The 22,126-nt window shown below is 37.2% G+C and overlaps 1 protein-coding gene and 1 non-coding gene across 2 annotated transcripts in view; both read left to right on the top strand.

Moving 5' to 3' along the window:
• Window positions 1-22,126, top strand: part of SPATA16 (spermatogenesis associated 16) — a 258,898-nt gene that overhangs the window by 164,897 nt on the left and 71,875 nt on the right. The window contains exon 5 of the mRNA XM_002814293.4: window positions 5,341-5,425. Within this exon, the coding sequence (XP_002814339.1) occupies window positions 5,341-5,425 (85 nt within the window). The remainder of the gene's footprint in view (window positions 1-5,340; window positions 5,426-22,126) is intronic.
• LOC112132943 (small nucleolar RNA U13) lies at window positions 7,153-7,253 on the top strand. Its single transcript, XR_002914643.3, has one exon. It is a non-coding gene; the product is annotated as a small nucleolar RNA U13 (small nucleolar RNA).

The raw sequence follows: 22,126 nt of genomic DNA, 5'->3' as shown, positions 1-22,126 counted from the left end.
GGGAAGCAATAACTGCTGACATATGACTGAAGACATCATGTAAAACATAATTTTAGATACAACGCATTAGGCCAATGTGTTTCCCAATACCTTTCCCCTTCAATTTATGCCATAAATACATCAGCATCCATTAGCATTCATTAAGCTCTCATATGAGCTAAATTTTGCATTGGACAAATTAGACTCACAAAGCCCATTCTGTCGCTCCATTACCATGCCACTTTCACTACAAAAGCATTCTTTTAAATATGGACAGTGAGATAGCTCTAAGGCCAGACTGCTTCTGCTAGAATCCTAGTAAGCTATGTAATTCTGTTAGTCTCAGGCTCTTTGTAACATCGAATTTATTTTTTTGAATTTATATAAGTAAATAAGATAATGTGTTGTTGTTAATTCAACAAATATTTATTGTGTGACTACCATGCCAGGCACCGTTCTAGGCACAGGGGATACAACAGTGAATAAAACAGACAAAAATCTCTGCCCTTGGGGATCTTACATTGCAGTAGAGCCAGATAGTAAGTATTTTTGGCTTTGTGAAACATAGGATTTCTTTTGTAACTGCTCACCTCTGCCATTGTTGCACAAAAGCAGTCATAGACAATGTGTAAGCAGTGCACAAATGAATGAGCATTGCTGTGTTCCATTAACACATCATTTATAAACACATGAAGCAGACCAGATGGGACCCACAGACCATAATCTGCTGACCCTGCAGTAAGGGAAGACAGCAATAAACACCACCAAAACTAATACAAACAAAATAAACTTTATGTTGAATGGTGATAAGTAGTATGGAAAAAGTACAACAAGTGAGGGTATGGATAGTGTTGGAATCTGGTCAGGGTAGTTCTCACTGAGAAAATGACACATACAAAGATCGAAGGAGGTGAGCAAGAGAGTCATAAGAATGTCTAGGGAAAGAGCATTTCAGGAGAAGGACTGTCGTGTGCAAAATCCCAAAAGCAATAGTATGGCCATTCTTTGTGAGGGACAGAAGGATGGACCCTGTCTGGAGCAAAGGGAGCTAAGAAGAAGGTAGTTGAAAATGAGGTCAGAGAAGCAACATGTGTCCAGATGATATAGGACTTAAATGCCACTATAAAGAGGTTAGTTTTTTAATCTGAGAGAGACACGAAGCTTTGCAGTTTTAAGCACAGGACTGACCTGCTCTAGCATCCTAATTTTAATGGGATCACTCTGACTATTGTGTTGAGAATAAACTGATGGAGAAGCAGGGAGCCCAGTTTGGAGGCCGTTGCAGTAACCCAGGTGAGAGATTAGGGACCAGATGATAATGCTGGGAAGATAACTGCAAGGGAGGATGAAAAGAGCAACCAGAAAGATAGGAGGAAAACCAGAAATAATGGCACAGTGGGCCGGGCGTGGTGGCTTACGCCTGTAATCCCAGCACTTTGGGAGGCCGAGGCGGGTGGATCACGAGGTCAGGAGATCGAGACCATCCTGGCTAACCCGGTGAAACCCCATTTCTACTAAAAATACAAAAAATTAGCTGGGCATGGTGGCGGGCGCCTGTAGTCCCAGCTGCTTGGGAGGCTGAGGCAGGAGAATGGCATGAACCCGGGAGGTGGAGCTTGCAGTGAGCCGAGATTGCGCCACCGCACTCCAGCCCGGGAGACAGAGCGAGACTCCGTCTCAAAAAAAAAAAAAATGGCACAGTGGAAGCCAAGTGGGAGAGTGTACACTAGATGACGGCATGAGCTATCGTATGACTTGCACCTGAGAATGTATAGAAAATGAAGACTGAAAATTGAACCATTACATTGGGCAATACGGAAACTATTAGTGGTACTGACAAGAGCAGTTTCAGTGACGTGGTGGGAATGATAGCCCTGCTGGAGTGAGTCGCACAGACAACAGGAAGAGAAAAATTACAAGTAGAGAATGCACACAGCTTTTTCAAGAGTGTGAGGTTTTCCAGTTTGCTTTTTAATAGTGAAGGGAAGAATTCACGTGATAATTGGAATGGAGGACATAGTGCAAGAGAAGATTTTGGGGTATTTTGTTTTGTTTTAAAAGGAAGAAACAACAGCATTTGTGTATGCTGGCAGAAAAGCTCCAGGAGAAAATGAGAAATGGAAAGAGAGAAAAGAAACTAGAAGAGTGAGAGACTTGGTGGAGCAGTTTCCACGAGTAGGCACAATCGGATGAGATCTAGTGCAGAAGTGGGTGGGTCAGGTTTACACTCTGCTCCATAAAGTGCTTAACATGGTGCTTATCACTTCATAAAGGCTCAAAATTAGCAGATGTTAAGCCACCAATTGTCAGTTAAAAGGGTTTGCCTAACATGATCTTATAGCTCCATGCAGGTACAGCATTCAGTACATTAATGAAAATAAGATGAATAGAATCATGACAATGAAATGAAAATAGTTGGAAGCAACATTGAATCACATTGACTAGCACCTAGATATTGTTCTAATGGTAGAGAGATACCTGAAGGAGGATAGAAAGAATGATGGGTTACTGTTTACATTTGATTCATGGAATGAGTCTGCCGGAACCAGGATCTCATATGGTACTTGACTCCTTATGGATGCTCAATGGGTTGATCAATTAATTATCTTGCCTTTTATAAATTCAGCATGATGAAAAGCCCATGGCTCTTGCCTCACAAATATTGCATGACATAATGTTATTTCCATGCACTTTTCATATCATTTCACTAATTTTCACTGATTCATGAGGGCTGAGCAGTAAGGCAGAGTTACAATAGAGAACTAGACAAAGGAAGGCACGTAGTAAAAGCACAGCTGCCATTTCCACTGGGAAGAAAAAGGGGCTTGGAGCAACTACAATCTGAATTGTGTTCCAAACATGAACACACCTCTATGAATACATGCCAGGTATTGAAAGAAATACATCATACTTATGAAATATATCTCAGCTAATATGGAGCTTTAGGAAATCATTTTTTTGTTATTTAATTTTAATATCCTTTTGCTCTTATAATACTTATGCTTCACTGAGGTATGGCAGGTAAGGAATTTCAATGCATCTTAATTCTTCATGGTTTCAATATAAATTTGGAGAGTTGTGTTCCTTTAAAAAAAGACTTGAGCCCCCAGGTGAAAAAGCACACTTAAGAATGTAGCAAACAATGTGACAATATATTATTACAGAAAAAGCAACTTTTGCAAAACATTAATAAAAATGCTAAAAATTCTAATTTTACAATGGTGAACACAAAACCAAATTACCAAAAGCATTAAAAAATCAAGAAAGCCTTAGAAACCCACTGGGGTGATCTACCTCCTTCTCTTTCACAATTGTCCTAATCCAAAAATGACAATAACTAACATTATAAAAATTCTTATCAATTTAGCTTTTACTTGACTCAAGCCACTGTGTCTATGATCCAGAATTATCTTTTACATTTTTTGCATGTTTCAAGTTGTCAAGTTTAGTTACTGGACTCTGCTCAGTAATATTAGTGCATGTTATGTTGTCCTTTGAAGAGAAAATAGCAGATTGAAATATCTAAAGGGCCCTGTGGCTGAAATGTGTACACACTGGCATTGGACTATTTTTTTTTTTTTTTTTTTTTGAGACAGAGTCGTGCTCTGTTGCCCAGGCTGGAGTGCAGTGGCGCGATCTCGGCTCACTGCAAGCTCCACCTCCTGGGTTCACACCATCCTCCTGCCTCAGCCTCCCAAGTAGCTGGGACTACAAGGTGCCCGCCACCACACCCGGGTAATTTTTTGTTTTTTTTAGTAGAGACAGGGTTTCACCGTGTTAGCCAGGATGGTCTCAATCTCCTGACCTCGTGATCCACCCGCCTCAGCCTCCCAAAGTGCTGGGATTACAGGCGTGAGCCAATGCGCCCAGCTGGCATTGGACTATTGATTGACAATTATATAAATGCCCACCATGGCTTGATGAACCTACTAATTTTCTTATTTTAGAGTTAAACTACCCCAATCTGTTTTTTGTTAATAAAATCTTATTGGAAGACAGCCACACTAATTGGTTTATGTATTGTCTATAGCTGCTTCTGCAAAGCAAAGTTGAGTAGTTGTGAAACCACATGGCCCACAAAACTTAAAATAGTTACTATCGACCCTTTACAGGAAAAGTTTGCCCACCCTTGATTTAACTAGTGGCTGGTATACTTCTTAAGCAATGTTTGTTGAACCATATTTGTAAATCCAAATGCTAATGGTAGAAGGAATCAGAGTGCAGGCCAAATTGTCACCTAAGTGTACCCAACTCCTATAAATATAGGGCGTGTTGTCCTTGAAAGTAAAATTTCTATATTTTCCATCTATTTCTTAAATTCAGAATTTATTAAATGAATTTCTATTAAATAACAGGCACCTCCATGTCGAGTAAACTTTCTTTTTAGGTTGTTATGAAAAGAAAATGTTTCCATGTGCTTCTATCAAAATGCAAACATTTGAAATGCACTTTTGTCCCTCTACAGTCTATGATTTTTATAACTTGTTTCTGTCCCATTCATATTCACACAACATCAAAACCTCCTACCTCTCTTTGTCTTATCATTAAGAGCTTTGGAAAATATAAAAGGATTCTTAAAATATTAGGTATTCTTAAATTATTGTCATTTATTTTGAAATGTCAGTGGGCAGCTTCTTTCCAATACTACATGTTTATATATATATATATATATATAGAGAGAGAGAGAGAGAGAGAGAGAGAGAGAGCTGAATAATCCTCCAGTTGGTGGTATTTGTTTCCACCACTGATTTTTTAGAGTCCTAATTTTTGTCTGTCCTGAAGAAGAATCTAAACATTTAAATTATTTCAACAGAGTAAGTTTATAGCTGCTATGCCTTATATACAAATCTGCGGGGAGAGGATTCTTCCTTGAATTGGAGATTTTTTTATTTTCTGTTTTCAGGAGACTAATAAGAGGTGAATAATACTTAACTCAGGTAAAGTCTGAGATATGCTTAAATACCAATCTAATATTAGCTATATATGCTATGCTAGGTTTGAAGACCTAAAAGTTCCTAAAATCTGTGTTACTCTGTAAGGGCTTTGAAGCTTAATATAGGCCAACCAAAACAAAACGTTCTCTCATAATCTTTAAATATTCTTATACTATACAAATTTAAAAAGCACCTAGAAGACAAATAGCTTATTGCTTCTCTTTTATAGTTTTGGTTTATCTACCCCCCCAAAAAAAACCCTACTTTCAACATTCTAAAATGTGCTTTGTGTTTTGCTTAATATTAGTCTAGACAAATTTATACACTAAAATCATCTTCCTCAGTATTTGTATATAGTGCCTGTTATGGTTTTCCTTCTGTCCTATACATTTGTGGTTTTTTTTTTTTAATCTGTCCTTGTTCTTAGGAGTGCCATGATTGCTGACTACATGTTCTGGCTTGGTGGAGGAAGGGAACAGAGCATAAGCAAGCTCATCAAACTGTATTGGCAGGTAAAAATTGATGTCCCAACTAGGGAGGAGAAACCCATCTCATTTTTAGAGCCAAAATGAAAGATTCGTGCTTAAAAGACTGCAGAAAAAGGTAGCTCTGGGCATATCAATCAGAAGGAAGCTACTGAATAATAATGTATTCATAACAAAGTAGATTTTCTAAGACTAATTCTAGGGGCAAAATTCAAGGTTGTTAACCCGTGGCCCATACTTCAGTTTTACAACTCAATATAAATTTTAGAGATCCCAGGAACTACTTTTCCAGGCATGCTACTATAATAGTAGGATTCTTAAAATATGAACATTGTATTTTCATAGATTCTTATTGATCTACAACCTGTAAAAAACAGATGCTAGAAGTAATATTGATTACATAATAAAGGAAAACTGCAAAGATCAGATGTATTTCTTTACTATTTACTATTTGAAACACTTAACCAATATCAAATTTCAGATCTTGTTTCTCATTTATTATTCAAAATGGCAGCAAGAAGTCATACCAAAGGTCAATCAGATGCCAAGAAGAAAGTCATAATTTCTTTAACTTATAAGAAGAATTTTGGATTTATTAGTTCAATCTCATTTATAAGACATGAATCTGTTCTTGCTTTACCCTCCCCCAACAAGCTGTCAATAAGTTTCTGCTGACATATATCCAAAATGAAGAGCTCACTTAACCCCCACAAAAATAACATCCAGTTTGCTAACTATTAAACTGTTTTCCTCACTTAAAGTGAATTTCTCCTCCCTTAAAACTTCCACCCCATTGTTTCCGGTGACTCCACGTGAACCACACGAAACCCATTTCCAATGAAATTGTTATAAATATTTGAAAATAACTACAAAAGCCAACTTTCTCCTCCATGTTTTCTTTTCTCCAGACTATGTGGAGCTTTTTCCTTGTATTTCAAGATGTTTTAATTTAATTGAATACGAACCTTTTGAATCAACCAGAATAAGATATTCTAAGCCACTAACTGTAAAGTAAGAAATAATCATCAACAGCCTTCTGAAGCTTCCTGTTTTTTTCCTGTTTTTTCCCCCCCACATTTTCACTACCATATCTTGGCCCCTAGTTTTTTGTCTCTCTATATTATATGTCATCTTTGTTAGATATTAAAGTGTCAGGTTTATCATACACAATTTCCAGCAACTCACATGGTTCTATCTGGAGATCAATTTACCTTCTATTAAAAAAAATTTAAATTAGTCCCATTATACTTCAGTTCTGTGATTATTTTAAAATGAAAAAACAAATGTTGATCTCCAGGTAGACAAACCTTTAATCCCAAAACAACCTATTACTTCTCTGATAATTTTAAGACTTTCCTAAGAGAATCTGGAACATACAAACAGCAGTAATGGCTGATGAACATGTAACTAAATAGTTGTTTAGAAATACCAGATGGGAAAAATAAGAAAATAATATGGGCTATTTGCTTTTTTATACAAAGAGGACTTTTTATAAGGATTTCAGAGGCTTTTATAAAGGATTTAAGAGAGGTGGGAAAGGAGTTGTGAATCTCGAAGACTGGAAAATATTCAGCAGGCCTGGTATATACTAGGTCCCCAGCGAATGCTTGACTTAATTTAATTATTCATTAAACAAATGTATACGAGTACCTATCCTGTTTTCTACATTGAACTAAGAAAATAATAGATCCAATGTCAGCATAACCTAAGACAAAGTAAGACCTTGGAAGTTTCGTAAATAAAAATTTTGTCTGACCATGTTGTGGTTCACAAGCGTTATAACTCAGTTTTTACGCTCACGTGTGAGACATGCCTCCTTCCAATCTTGTTATGTCAGCACATTATCCATCTGCTGCGAAAAAATTTTTTCTGTTTCCTTTAGCTTTCAGAGAGCATTAATATCCCTATTTTATTTACCTCAGACTAAGAAAATAATCTCCACTTACCAATGCATTCATGTTTGTGATATAAAAAGAAATAAAATGAATGTTTTACTATTATGCATTAATAAAAGATAAAAAATAGTTCTCTTTGTATTCCCTTTTTTTTGATTGGATGTAACCTGGCATAAGGGAAAAGAGCTCTTGTCTAGAAGTCAGGTCTGATTTGGCATAAGTTCTAATACTAACTAGATATTGAACTTAGGGCAAGTTAGTCTCTAGCAGAGCTTCAACTGGAAAGTGAGGATGGCTGGAATAAAGTGTTTGAGAAGGTTTATTCTTAAAGCCCATTTTAGCACTAAAATCTTACCCAAAATCTTAGGCACATCCAAAAATGATGTCACAAATTTTGAGGGAAAAAGAAGCAACATAATTAGAAATCACTTCCTGCAGATAAATTCTATAAATTAACACCCTCTATCAAGCCCCAACATCAGCACACTAAACCATTCACTCACCCATTATATATTTCCTGCTGCTAACCAGCTTCTCCTTGATCTTGATTCAAATGTACACATTCGAATCCCTAAACCTTGTTCTGTCCTAAATCAGAAGGGGGTTTTTAAACCCTGCCAGAGAGTGCCAAGTCTATGCCATCTTTAAAGATATACATGCCCCACTACCCAATCCACCCTAGCAATTTCACTGATGACTTCAAGAATGTCCCCAAACATCACAGACTAGAGACTGTATTTTCATGCACTTTTGTAGGCATCCATTAAGGTTAAATAGATAGACACTATTTTCACCACCTTTGCCAGAAGTTACTATACTGTGTATCTTCCTTTTCAACCATGTAAAATCCATACCATTTTAGTTGGTTATTCTTCTTAACAGGAAATGGAAAATTTCAGAATGTAAAAATTTGAGAACACGTCTATATTTACTCTTATACATGGTTGACTTACAAACTCTCAGATGCAAAAGAATGGACCTTTGCTTTGGTGAACTCAAGAACCTTTCAATTGCATTAGGAGCATTTTTCATATCATCAACCCAGCAAGGAAAAGAAAGGCATAAAGCACTATACTATATGACAGCTCACACTGGGATATATCACTTTGAATAAGTGTTTGCACATGTTATTCTATAATAGTGTCACCTCTTCAGAGCTAGAGAGGGTTGAAAATAACTTGTCATGACTGTACTTGCACGCAATGCCTCTGCAACCCGATATCCAGGCATCTGTAATCAGCCATTCTCCTTGAGAACACCTGGAGACCTCACCACAATCCTGAAGTAATTAGCAAAATAGAAAGTACCTAGTCGGGCTGAGACTAAGCTATTTTTGAAACAGCTGCCCTATAGTATTTATATATTGGTCCTACACTAATTTTATTACAAGAAGAACTATATATTAAACTCTAGTCCACCTCTCCCTGCTCCTTACATCCAGGGCTAGTTTTAATAACATGAGGAAAACAAGCAAGCAAGCTTCCTCCATCTTCCACTCCCCTGTCCTGTCCTGCTGCATTCACTTTCAGCCACATTCTGAGGCACAAAAGTTTTCATGTGTGTGTCTTTAACTCATGTAATGTGAATTACAGAGCCAACCCCAGTCTGCAGTGCTCAGCAAAGTGAAGTGAGAAAAGGTAACAGCTAATTGTATCACAGAACTCCCACAAAACAAGTGCAGAGGAACCCCACTAAACAGGGGCATGCTGCCTGATCAGCTCATCCCCTACCTTAATGGTTCTTTTTTTCTTTATTTTTATGTTTTTGAGTTATAGACCCCTCTGAGAATCTAATTCATTTACAAGCATCCACCTAGAACAATAGTCATAAACACACACACACAGGAAATGTGTGCTTACTTTTTATCTCATTGGATTGGAAATTGATCTCCTATACATAGTCAGAATACCAGAACAGCATTTACAGAAAATTATGGTTTTCTCACTCTTGTGAAAAGGCTTTTGTAGCTTTTCTAGATCAAGGAATTGAAATATTTCATATTGCATCAATTTCAACATTTCATCTTAATGTCAATAACAGGTAAAATCCTGATTCACAAAGTCTCTACTAGCAAATGGAGTTAGAGCTCCAATACTACACAATATCTCAGATGGGTCAGCATGAATCAAGAATTACCAAAATTTTCAACTAAAATTTATAATACGTCATTTCCTTTGTCCTCGAGTAAATGAGGTCATCTTTGTTAGGCTTATATCATCAACGCTATCTATGTCAGCAATTTGTTTCCATTTTAAGGCTGTCTGAACAAAAAGTGACCTTCATAAGAGATAAGCCACTTGCCAAGTGTCTGTACATTTTTGTCCCCAGAAACTCTCAAGTCTTCGTCAGTCTCACCTTCAGTGTTGGAAAATCCATATTATTATTTGACTTCAGTCACCTCATTTAGAGTAGCTGCTTGGCAAAAAAAAAAAAAAAAAGCTTACAGTTTTTCGGCAGGATCTCTAATAGTAACTCCAGCATTTTCAATCAAAAGATTTGTTCAATTTATGTGCCTAAGATATCAGCCATTACAGAGCTAGTCCTGGAATTTCTCACCATCAAATTATTCTAAGAAGTTTTCTTTTCTCTTAAACAATTGTAAAGAATTAACCAAACTAAATCACATCTAAATCTCTTCTCTGGATTGTCAACAAACTTCTCTAAAAGGAAAGAACCTCATGATGTGCTCTTGTATCTTGACAAAGATCCACTGAAAAGGCACTAATTCAAGCTCTTGGCTACAAAGAAGCTGAAGACTTTCACAGCAGTAGAAAGACCTCTTTTGGGATTGTTGGAAGAGCTGTTGACACCAACACAGGCCCGTGCAGAAAGCATGACATGTGGAGCATCTTTCTTCAGTGAAGTAGCAGAGGCTGAGGCAGTGCCAGCTTCACAGGTCTTCCATCTGTGCAGAGAACACCAAGACTTCCCATCCAATTCAAGTTTCACTTGGCATTGAAATGTTTCCCATCTCAAAGCTATCAATGGCCTATATGGTTTCCAAAGGCAGCTTACCAAAAAGAAATATCTCTTTGGTGTGATTAGTCCTACTCTCAAGGGACAAAACCAGGAGCTGGCTGAACTGAGAGACAAAAAAGATTGTCCACAGCCACATGCTCAAAGACGGCCCATAGTTTGTGGGCCCCTAACGCCTTTCTATGGACTTCAGGATTCACAAGACCACAGGCTAAGACTCTTTTACAACTCCTTCTCTTTACATGATTGTCACTATTGCAACAACCCCTTTTCTTTTTGCTATTAGGCCTACCAGGAGGCATTTACTGCTTCTAACACTCAAAGCAAAAAATAGCACCCACAATGTTATTGTCATGTAGTGACTCCATAAACTGCACCATGGCCATTCAAGCTTGAAACCTTTGCAATAGTGTCCATAGTCTTCTTAAGTTAGTGGATACCTTTATTATTTACTCTCAAATTGTATTTGTCATTCATACTCATTCAACAAATATTTATTTCGTGACTGTATGTAAGGCACTGTGCTACACGTTGGAGATACAGGAGTGAACAAAATAGACATCGCCTGTCTTCAAGGAGCATATATTCTAGCACAAACTATTTACCAGGAAAAGCTACAGACTATAAGGTACTTAAATTGTATACCACTTCTAGTTAATCTGCTTTCAAAATGCACCGCCATCAAAATGCATTGCAAAAAGCAGCTCGATACAGATTTGTCAAATCAATCAATCAAATTAAATATTGGTTTGACATGAAGCTCAGACCAATAACATTTGACATGAGAATATTTTGGCATAGCTGTTTTACAATTTTAAAAACCAGTGATTATGAAACCGATGAACATTTTGCTAGGTATGTGTGCATGTGTTCTAAGTTCACAATTGTAAACAACTTTTGTGCTTGAGTTGAGTTTAGGATCAATAGAATTTTTGAAGAAAGTTGCAGGTTTCCAATAGATTTTTTAGGCTCATTAATTTCTGTGCTCAGAGGTGTCTTCATGGAAGTTCCAAGTTCTTAGCCTACTAACTGCTTCTTTCAAACATGACAATCAAGGGAGCAGCAAGTGAATAGATTTCTCTAAACAGACGAGAGAATCATGTACAATAAATTAACACTGAACATGACTTGATTACTTATACTAATAATGATGACTTTTTTCTCTTCTATTCTTTGTTTCTCTTCTTGATATTGCAAAATCATCCCAATATTACTCATTTACCTGGTAAAAATGTATGCTAACCCCAAATAAATACAAAATCTTCACCATGAAATTACAGGCAAAGTAAGGTCAAGGAACTGAAAATATTTTTTATCTTTAACAAAACACCTACATTTTCTGGAGAAATGTGTTTTCTCTGAAGATTTGCTTCCATGTGAAAAATTTTTCCACAGAAAGGAACAAAATAGCAATACCATCTGAACATTTCTCTTAGTGGCCTATATTTATAGTGTATTTATTTATTTGGCCATGTCAGGCAGAGAGTTTCTAAATTATTTGCATGAGGAATGTCTGAAAGCAGCCCAGGCCCTATAGTATTTAGATTAGATGTAATTTGAGAAGCACTAAAGACACTCACCCAAAAATATTTTCCCCATCAATTCCTATGTATCATACTTAAATTCTTATCATTTGGCATTGAGTCTCCAGTCAGCCCTAGGTCATACGCGGAAGAAATTTTATCTAGAAGTGTTTAACTAAGTACATCGTTACCTCTGAATAGAATTGTAAAAATTCGTTTATTTGAGCTTTCTTAGTCTTCTTTGAAAGGTGAAAGCAGAATTCTATAAGAATAAGATATAGGGAAAGGTAAGGTCTAATGAGAAAATTTGACAGAAATATAGGAAATGTAGGCCAACCAGAAGTACCTTTTGAAGGCAATGGACATCTGTGCTTAATTCTGTCAAGGAAAGGAAGCAAAGGAAAATAGGCATCACGAAGCAGGAGAAAAAGGTTGGGTCTGAGATTCAGGAAATTTAACTTCTAGTTCCAAAGCTGACTCAGTTTTTAATAAATCACGCAATTTTTTATTAGCCAGCTACTGCTGCAATAATACTGTGTAACAAACCACTCTAAAACTCAGTGGCTTACCAAATAAATATGTTGGCTCAAATTTGACTAGTTGAGAGTAATCTCGACTGGGCTTGGCTTACCTCCAAGCTGCAGAGAGGTCCAAGTGTGTTTCACGGATCTTTTGCTCTTCTTTGTCCAATGATTACCTGATGCAGGTTCTTTTTATGGCAAAATGCAGGATTCCAAGAGAGAAAGCCAAACCATATAAGCACATTTTAAGCCTCTGCTCATACCATCGTTTCTAACATTCTATTAGCCAAAGCAAGCCACACAATCAAGCCCAAGAGCAAAGGGTAGATTCTTCTGCCCACTACAAAGCCAAGACAAAGGGGTGGAGATGACGTTGCAACAAGGAGGGGAAAAATTGAGACCCACAACTCAATCTACCAAAATTGCTCTAGGCCTTCGTTTCTGCTTCTGTTGGACTTCCAATGAGGAAGTTGGCCTAGGTTAGTGGCTCTTAAACACCAGTCTAGTAACCAATTGCATCACAGTCACTTAGAAAAACATTTAAAATATTAGATTCCTAGAGTTGAGTGGGATACTAAAAACTGTATTTTTCTATTGTCCCCCTTCAACCAGGTGATTCTGATGCACAACCCCAGGCATATGTCTCAAAAGCTATTTCCAGTTTTTAAGTTAGTGACCAACTTAGCCCACCATAGAGTTTATCTGGAACTGTGCTATGTGCAAAGGTATGACATTGGATGACCTGCACAGGTGATCCTGCCTACCTGACAATACAATTTAAATAATTTATAAGACCCAGATTCTCCCCTCCATCTTCCCACTATTAGATTACCTCCCAGTAGATTAGGCAACTTATGTTTTCCATTGTTAACAGTTAATAATTGCTGTCCCTTTCTCCCCATGATGTAAGCCAGATTTCCCTGTGTACTTCACATCCCTGAAGCAAACCTCTTGGCTGCTTAAGTGTCATATCTAGACAACAATGAGCATGCAATATTCTTTAGTCTCTTGCCTACAAAGAACTTTGTCTATTGAGCTAGATAATATTAAAATTCCCAGTTTATGAATTCTCATATTTTTCAATTAGAAGACAGACTAAAGAGGAAGTATCCAAATTGAGGTGAGAAGTAAAAGAGAGCTTCCTTTCCTGGGTCTTGCAAAAAGATAAATGTAGACATAAATTTCTCATCTAATTATTCATTCCTGTTTATATATTCTTTAATGATATGTTTCCATGGTTACCAGCGTTGTTAAATGCTGCCTGTGTTTCATTTTGCTTTGATGCTATTTGAGGTAGTATGCCAGTAGGAGAGGTTCACTTTTAAATGAAAGATGTAATTGAGGCATGTATTTGATCCAAGGTTGAGTGTTCCCATGAAGGAGATAGTGACCGTGACATTATTTGCTGGTTGTATAGTTTTGTGTAGTTCTTCTATTGATGTTCTGTGAGTGCTGCAGGCATTAGAAAGGAAGGGAAGAAAGAGGGGGGAGACAGGGAAGAACCTGAACCATACACATATATAAATTAATGTGTATATTTTACTGTATATATATGTATCATACTTATATATATATCATACATATATATATAGTGACATTGATTTAGCTGGACTGTCAAATAGGTGAGGTTGCTTTTTACTACCCCATTCCTTTCTTCTCCTCATGCTATCCCCACTTCAACCCAACATGTACATGCCAACAGGCAGTTTTTTTCGAAAATGGGTTGAGTATTCAATTGCATTGCCTCAGTGTGAATTTCAGCCACAATGCCACCTCTCTGGAGGTTTTTTGCCTTTGAAGCCCCAACTCTCACCGAGAAATAAATGGCTTTGTCCCCTGCTACCAACACAATGTCAGGCATCCAGATCATACAAGAATTTGAGGGCAGTAATCCTTGCCAGTGCCTCAGAATATGCCCTGCAAGGGGCAGCGTGCTTCACTTGCACATCAGCCTTCTCTGCACGTTGATAATTAAGGCTTAGAAAATTCAGGCAACAGAGCTGATACAGTCCCCGCTTCTCAGGAGGCTGAGGCAGGAGAATCATTTGAGTCCAGGAATAGTTAGAAGCTATTGCAGTGTTCCCCAACCTTTTTGGTGCCAGGGACCGGTTTTGTGAAAGACAGTTTTTCCATAAACCAGGGTGGGGGGATGGTTTCAAGACGATTCAAGCACATAACACTTATTGTGTACTTTATTTTCATTACTATTATGTTGTGATACATAATGAAATAATTATACAACTCACCATAATGTAGGATTAGTGGGAGCCCTGAGCTTGTTTCCCTGCAACTACACAATCCCATCGGGGGATGATGGGAAACAGTGACAGATCATCAGGCATTAGATTCTCATAAGAAGCACATAAACTAGATCCATCGCCTGAGCAGTTCATAATAGGGTTCGTGCTCCTATGAGAATCTAATGCCACTGTTGATCTGACTGGAGGCAGAGCTCAGGCGGTAATGCCAGCAATGGGGAGCAGCTGTAAATACAGATAAAGCTTCTCACTGGTCCACCACTCACCTCCTGCTTTGTGGCCCGGTTGGGGATCTCTGAGCTATAGTAGGCTGTAACCACACCCATGAATAGCCACTGCACTCCAGCCTGGGCAACATAATGAGACTCCATCACTATGAAAGTAACACACAAATAAACTAAAAAATTCAGGCATCACAAAAAGCAAGACAATTAATCCTCAGTGACCCCTGAGTAATGTTTATTTTGTATCTTCTTCAGAAATGTCTATTTTTTCAAAGCATTCCTGGTTTGGTTTTTCAGTATTATTAGTAGGTGATGGCAGAAGCCCATATCATTTAAATGCAGCTTTTTCTTTACTTTTTTTGCCTCTTAAAAAGCTTTTGGGTTTCTGATGGTTTCTATGGGAGGAAAAAAACTAACCTCCAAATTTCTTTTCATTTTCTCTCATTTGAGAAAGATATGGGCTTAGAGATGTAAAGCAATTCAGGCCTTTCTTTACTTTAACAAATTTATGTCTAGATATTTGATTCCCAGGAGGCCTGTGGCTATTCTGCATGGTTTCATGAGGTTATTTAATTTTCATAGAGACTTTGCCTTCCAGTCTAAATTTACAAACATGTTGACTCCTTCTTTGTGTTTGTTTGCATCTGAAAATCAAAACTTGTTATGAGCAAAACCAAATTTAGAGGGTTTTATGGTTATCTTTTCTATTTTCCATAGATTTTTATGGGTTATTGATTTACAAGCTTGCAGAGAAATTGAGATCACCTTTTTTAGCAGTTGGAGATGTGTAATAACTATTCCATGAAATCATGAAATTTTTTAAGCTGTGTTCACTCAGGTATAAGACAATCTGCAAAGCTCAAAGCTTTTAATGTTTTTATTTATACTCAGCCATCATTTTGGTGGTATTGCACACCAATTAAAATAAATTCTCTTTTCTTGAATTCATATGATTGTATTTTCTTCGCTAATTTTTGAAGACTGCCTACTTATCTGTACCTAGACTGAATCATTATCTTTTTTGTGATAATTTTCTCCCTTCCAAATAATGAGACCTTGGCATTTCAAATGTCAGCCTTTAACATGTGGCATGATTTCGTTTTTCTCAGGATTATAAAGTAACTGTTAAGCTAACCTATTTTTATTCAAGAAAGCATAGGTGCTATTATATATATAGTGCAGCCTACACCAGGAACCAACAACCTATGAGGAACAATAACTTCCAGAAAACCTCAGGAGGATTATTTCAAGCCCAAACATAAAGGGATGGAAAATATCATATTTAGCTGGCAAGCCTTCACTTCATTTATTATTTATTCTTCATCAGGTAGAGGTTGGCCTGCTGTAACATTCATATAAGATGCAAATCAGAGATGTAACCAGAGACTGGACAGATAACTTGGAAGTATAGTGGCAGGTCTCTTGAAGTTAGCACTTTATCTCATTTCATTTAATATTACGTGAAGTTGTGATTTTTTCTTGTCACAAAAAAAGCACATAGAAACATATATACGTATATAATGTATGTGGATCTATATATTATACATGTATTTTGACAAGTCCATTGCATTTCTCACAGGTGCAATTATTTCCCCTCTGACACATTTTGATGTTAGGATGAAAGCATGGGAAGTCATGTATAGGAGGCCACCTGTCCCATAAAATTATACTCCTGTGATCTGTTCTTTTTAAAATATAAAGTCTTCTGGGAGAGGCCACAACCTGGAGGACATTAATTGCCGACAAATTAAAGAAATAATAAAGAAAAGGCCAGGCGCAGTGGCTCACGCCTGTAATCCCAACACTTTGGGAGGCCTAGGCGGGCGGATCACAAGGTCAAGAGATCAAGACCATCCTGGCCAACATGGTGAAACCCCATCTCTACTAAAAATACAAAAATTAGATAATTGCTTGAACCCAGGAGGTAGAGGTTGCAGTGAGCCAGGATCGCGCCATTGCACTCCAGCCTGGAGACAGAGCGAGACTCCGTCTCAAAAAATAATAATAATAATAAATAATAAAGAAAAAGAAAAGGTGTCTGACTGTCAGGCAAAGCTAAAACTTACATAAGAAAAGAAATTACGGGGAGGCAGGAGAAGACCAGAACAAACTGTGAGTAGTATTTCCCCAGCACAGTCATCCCTCTTACTAGATTCCAGATACACTCATTTCTCTTGATCTGCACATCACCAAGGTCATGAGCTACGAGCTTCCAAGATGAACAATTCCCTTCTTAGAAGACTCTGTTTCCTGCTAAAGATTCCACTTCTGCCCTCTGAAGCTCTGTGCAAGGACCTTTCATATATTTGGAATCCCATCTCAGTGCTGGACAGGGCTGTAAACATCATTTACAAGTCAGCATAGCATAATGGCTCAGAGGAAGAGGCCCTAAGATGTAACGGATTTGAATCCCATCTCTGTCATGAAGTAGATATGTGAAATTCACCATGTTGTAGAAGCTCTTTACAGACTGTTTTCCTCAACTATAAAATGGAGTAATAGTGCTTGCTTTCCAGCATTGTTTTAGCAAACTAACAGAATAATTTATCTACAGTACTTAGCCAATGCACAGGTGAAGATTCATTTGATAAATAAATGAGTTTTTCAGGTTTATCAGTAAGCCAAATAAAGTCTGCATAGAGAGAATCTGAGAACACGTTGCTACCTGATGACAGAAAGTTAGTCCTTGAAACCTAAATCTTGTCTCCAGACGAAACGTCCTCAAATCTTTTTAATTTGTTCTCCAATATACACTTCTTCAAAGGTATCCCTATCTTTCCACTCAAAGTCATCTCAAATAATAGCCCAAAAGATAAAACAAATTCTGAGTAGAAAAAGCAGTACAAGTTTGAGAACCAAGTCACCAGGTCTTTGTCCCAACCCTGCCATTAATTAGTTGTGTGTACTGGCAAGGCATACCCCACTTTAAAACCAACGGTCAAGAAATACAATCAAAAAACAACATACAGTTAGGAAAAGAAATACCTACCTTCATACAACTAAATGAAATATAGAGATGAAATGCACAATGACAAAAAACGGTCCCAAGCTGTGTGGACATTTACTACTGAACACAGAGGCTAAAGCTCATTAGTAATACCCAGTTGTCCTTATGGACTAATTGCAGGTAATGTAGCTATTTATTTCTGTGATACCTTTTGGTGATTCATTTTAAGTCATCAAGAATAAAAGCTCTGTGGCATCCTAAAGAGTCTGGAGGCTGCTGAAACCCACACTTGTAACTCTGAGTTTCTTTCAGCTGGCGTTTCTCTAATGTGCAAGCAGAAAATTATTCAGGGTCTATAGAACAAGAACATACTTCAAGTTCTAATTATAAGTTATATATGCTTTGCCATTAAATAAGCTAGACTGACCTAAGCATGTTATTATTTAAGCTCCCCTATCAAAAAGCCGTTCATCTAATTTTTGTAAATGTTTCTCCTCGACACTGGCATGCCAGCTGATAGCATGTCCTAAATCTAATGAGGGGCCAGTGGACAAAACAGTCTTACTTGTGGCCAGTAGGTGTGAGTGATGAATTTTCCATTTTGTGTTAGAATTGTTATAAAGAGGGTCTTGATCTGGTTATGGTTTGATGTGGTCTGTTTGTTTCTCTGTTTGTGCTAGAGTCAAATTCTAGCTGTCTGTGGAGACAGAAATAGATAGTGATGAAAAAAGAAGAAAGGAATCAATACTTGATCTTCTACTTCCAAGAATTTACAATCTAATTAAAAGAATAAAACGTTGCTCACTGTAGAAGAAAGGTTGGCTTAGGGGACTTGGGCTCTCATCTTGCTTTCATTTCTAATTTTGTAACCTCAGAGGAATCACCAGTACTCACCAAGCTTTAGTTTCCTTAGTTATAAAGTTTAGTGATTATGAAATAATATTTTAGATCCCTTCCATGTCCTCAGTTCTATCTTGAAGGACAATGGAAATAACATTTTACTATAAAATATAAATGATTAAAAATTAATGCAGGGTAAATTTTAGGCATTAAGTGCAGAAGTGATTTAGTTAATGGATGCATCACATATAATGAAAACTCTAACCCTAACCATACTGAATGGTAGACAGTAGCTCAAATAATATATTTACACAATTACATGCATGTGTATATACATATATATGTTCTAAAATTATATGGCAGTAACACACTACAAAACTAAATTAAATACTTTAAATTTAATATTATATTTATTATGACTATTTTTAAACAGAAAGGGTTGCAAAGTACAGAATTCAAAAAAGCTATATAAAAGTCCATTTCCCTTGCTACAAGTAACCTGTTTATACAATTTTTAGTGATTTCTAAACAATGCAAATAAAATTTAAATATTTTTATTTAAACTGCTTGAAATATTTATAACTTTCACATCACTGGGCTGACAGAGGTAATGGCAAAGCTGCCAAATATTCTTTTATATTAAGAAAAAATGAAACTTATAGCGAATATTCTTTCATAAAATAGCTTCCATAAATCCAGGGTAATATTTCAGCATCAAAATGTTGATCATTGCAGCAGGGACAAGCAATCAATTATTACATATTCTATTCTGACACACCATTATACTAAAATCATCATAAAAATGTAAATCTTGACTATTACATAAATGATACAGTGATTGTGTTTATAGGGTTGTCTCAAGGTAACATATTTATGAAAATCTGTTTTTAAAATCAATTCTAAATTTCAAGAAAATGAAATCCTCCAAATTAAACCACTATGTATATTTTAAAAATTGAATTTGAAAAACGTAGCTCACAAAATTTTATTTTTCCATTTTCTAGAAAATTATTATCATCATTTAAAATTGCATTATTATTAATATAATAAAAAGAGGTTTATTAGCCATTAAATACTAAAGGTACCTACCTCAATCATTTATAGCTTGCAAGTATAGTACTGCTTCCTTTGAATTTAATAATGTTAACTCTGAAAATAAAACAATAAAACTGTAATATTCAATCACTAGTAATACCTACCCAGATGGATTTTATGAGGACTAAAGGAAATAGCCTATATAAAAGCATTTATCACACTGCTAAATGAAAGGTTGTTGTTTCATCTCTTTAAATGCCATGTTTTTCTTTACTTTTCAAAATAATACACAAGTATTAGTAGATAAAAAGGAATTATGAGAAAGATTCCAAGTTCCAAGTTTTATTTATTAGTATTGGTGTGTTAGGGTAGGCTATTGTAACAAACAACCCCAAATTTCAGAAATTTAAAACAATAGAAAAATAATTTGATTTCTCACTCGTAGTCCAACATGGATGTTTCTGATTGGATCTACTCTAATCAGCAACTTGGGAACCCACAATGCTTCCACTATGTAGTGCCATCTTCCTTCCCACCTGTGAGTCCTTTTTTTTTTTTTTTTTTGAGACAGAGTCTTGCTCTGTTGCCCAGGCTGGAGTGCAGTGGCCTTAATCTCTGCTCACTGCAACCTCCACTTCCTGGGCTCAAGCAATTCTCCTGCCTCGGCCTCCCAAGTAGCTGGTATTACAGGCGCCCACCACCATGTCTGGCTAATTTTTATATTTTTATTTGTGACAGGGTTTCACCATGTTGGCCAGGCTGGTTTCGAACTCCTGGCCTCAAATGATCTGCCTGCCTTGGCCTCCCAAAGTGCTGGGATTACAGGCATGAGGACCGTGCCTGGCTCAGTCCTCTTTCTTAAGGCAGCTGACAGGAAAAGAAAACAGGAGATTATGCTAGGCAGGGTTTCATGGGCCAGGCCTGAAGAAAGTTAATGTCTCTCCCGCCTCCATTCCATTGGTCCACATTCTGCCACAGTTCACTGTACGGGAGTCTGGAAAATGCCTATTATGTGCCTGCAAGGTAAAGTCATAATTTTCAAAAAAGAAAGTGAAATATAATATTAGAGACTCTAATTCTAAATTCTATAGAATTGTTTAAAGTCATTTAATAAGTCCTTAGAAGGCCAGCCATGGTGGCTCACACCTGTAATCCAGTACTTTGGGAAGCCGAGGCAGAAAGATCACCTGAGGTCAGGAGTTCAAGACCAGCCTGACTAACATGGTGAAACCCCATCTCTATTAAAAATACAAAAACTCACCGGGCATGGTGGTGGGCGCCTGTAGTCCCAGCTACTCAGGAGGCTGCATTGGGAGAATCACTTGAACCCCGGAGTGGGAGGTTGCAGTGAGCCGAGATCTCACCACTGCACTCCAGTCTGGGCTACAGAGCAAAACTCCGTCTCAAAAAAAAAAAAAGCCCTTAGAAAAGTCACTTAAGCCTCTTCAAATCTCAAGAAGTTGGGCTGTAAGATTCCTAAGGTTCCTTCCAGATCTAATCTTCTAAATAAATCAGTTTACTATGATTATAGTCAACCCTAAGACTGGAAGCAATAAAGGAATAATTTGATGATAATCTATAATAATCATTATCACATTTTCTAATTTCAAGTGACAAGATTCCCTCTCAGTAAACCACTTTCATCAAGCACATAGTTCAAAAGTTACAATTTGCCGAACTCCTCCACAAGAAAGAGAAAGGAAGGAAGGAAGGAAGAAAGAAAGAAAGAGAGAGAGAGAGGGAGGGAGGGAGGGGGAAGAGAGAGAAAGAGAAGGAAGGAAGGAAGGGAGAGAGGGAGGGAGGAAGGAAGGAAGGAGAGAGAGAGAGAAACAAAGAAAGAAAGAAAAGAGAGAGAGAGGGAGGGAGGGGAAAAGAGAGAGAAAGAGAAGGAAGGAAGGGAGAGAGGGAGGGAGGAAGGAAGGAGAGAGAGAGAGAGACAGAAAGAAAGAAAGAAAAAGAAAGAAAGAAAGAAAGAAAGAAAGAAAGAAAGAAAGAAAGAAAGAAAGAAAGGAAGAAAGAAAGGAAGGAAGGAAGGAAGGAAGGAAGGAAGGAAGGAAGGAAGGAAGGAAGAAAGAGAAAGAAAGAAAGAAAGACAGAAAGAAAGAAAGAAAGAAAGAAAGAAAGAAAGAAAGAAAGAAAGAAAGAAAAAAAGAAAGAAAAAAAGAAAGAAAGAAAGAAAGGAAGGAAGGAAGGAAGAGAAAGAAAGAAAGAGAGAAAGAAACATTATTCTATCATCCTGAAAATGTTTGAGGTTTATAGTTCCTGCCAGCTTAATTCTGGCTACCTTGAGTGCTCTTAAAATTTTACCAGGAAGAATCGGCCCTCTTGAGTTTAGATGAGGGAGATGAATTTTGTTTCTTTTTTGCTGGTCATGTTTCCCCCTACTTTTATTGCTTTTCTTTTCCTCTTGATGGAATATCTCTCCTCCTTGCTTTCCCATGGTGTCTCTTGTACAGTCATCCTGGGCAAGTTGATTTCTAAGGTAGCAAGGGGTTCTTTTTACTTAGCT

Source organism: Pongo abelii, chromosome 2 (genome assembly GCF_028885655.2).
Source record: "Pongo abelii isolate AG06213 chromosome 2, NHGRI_mPonAbe1-v2.0_pri, whole genome shotgun sequence".
NCBI classification, from domain to species: Eukaryota; Metazoa; Chordata; class Mammalia; order Primates; family Hominidae; genus Pongo; species Pongo abelii.
The sequence above is the reverse complement of the archived record's forward strand: the minus strand, read 5'-3'. Positions and strand labels throughout refer to the sequence as shown.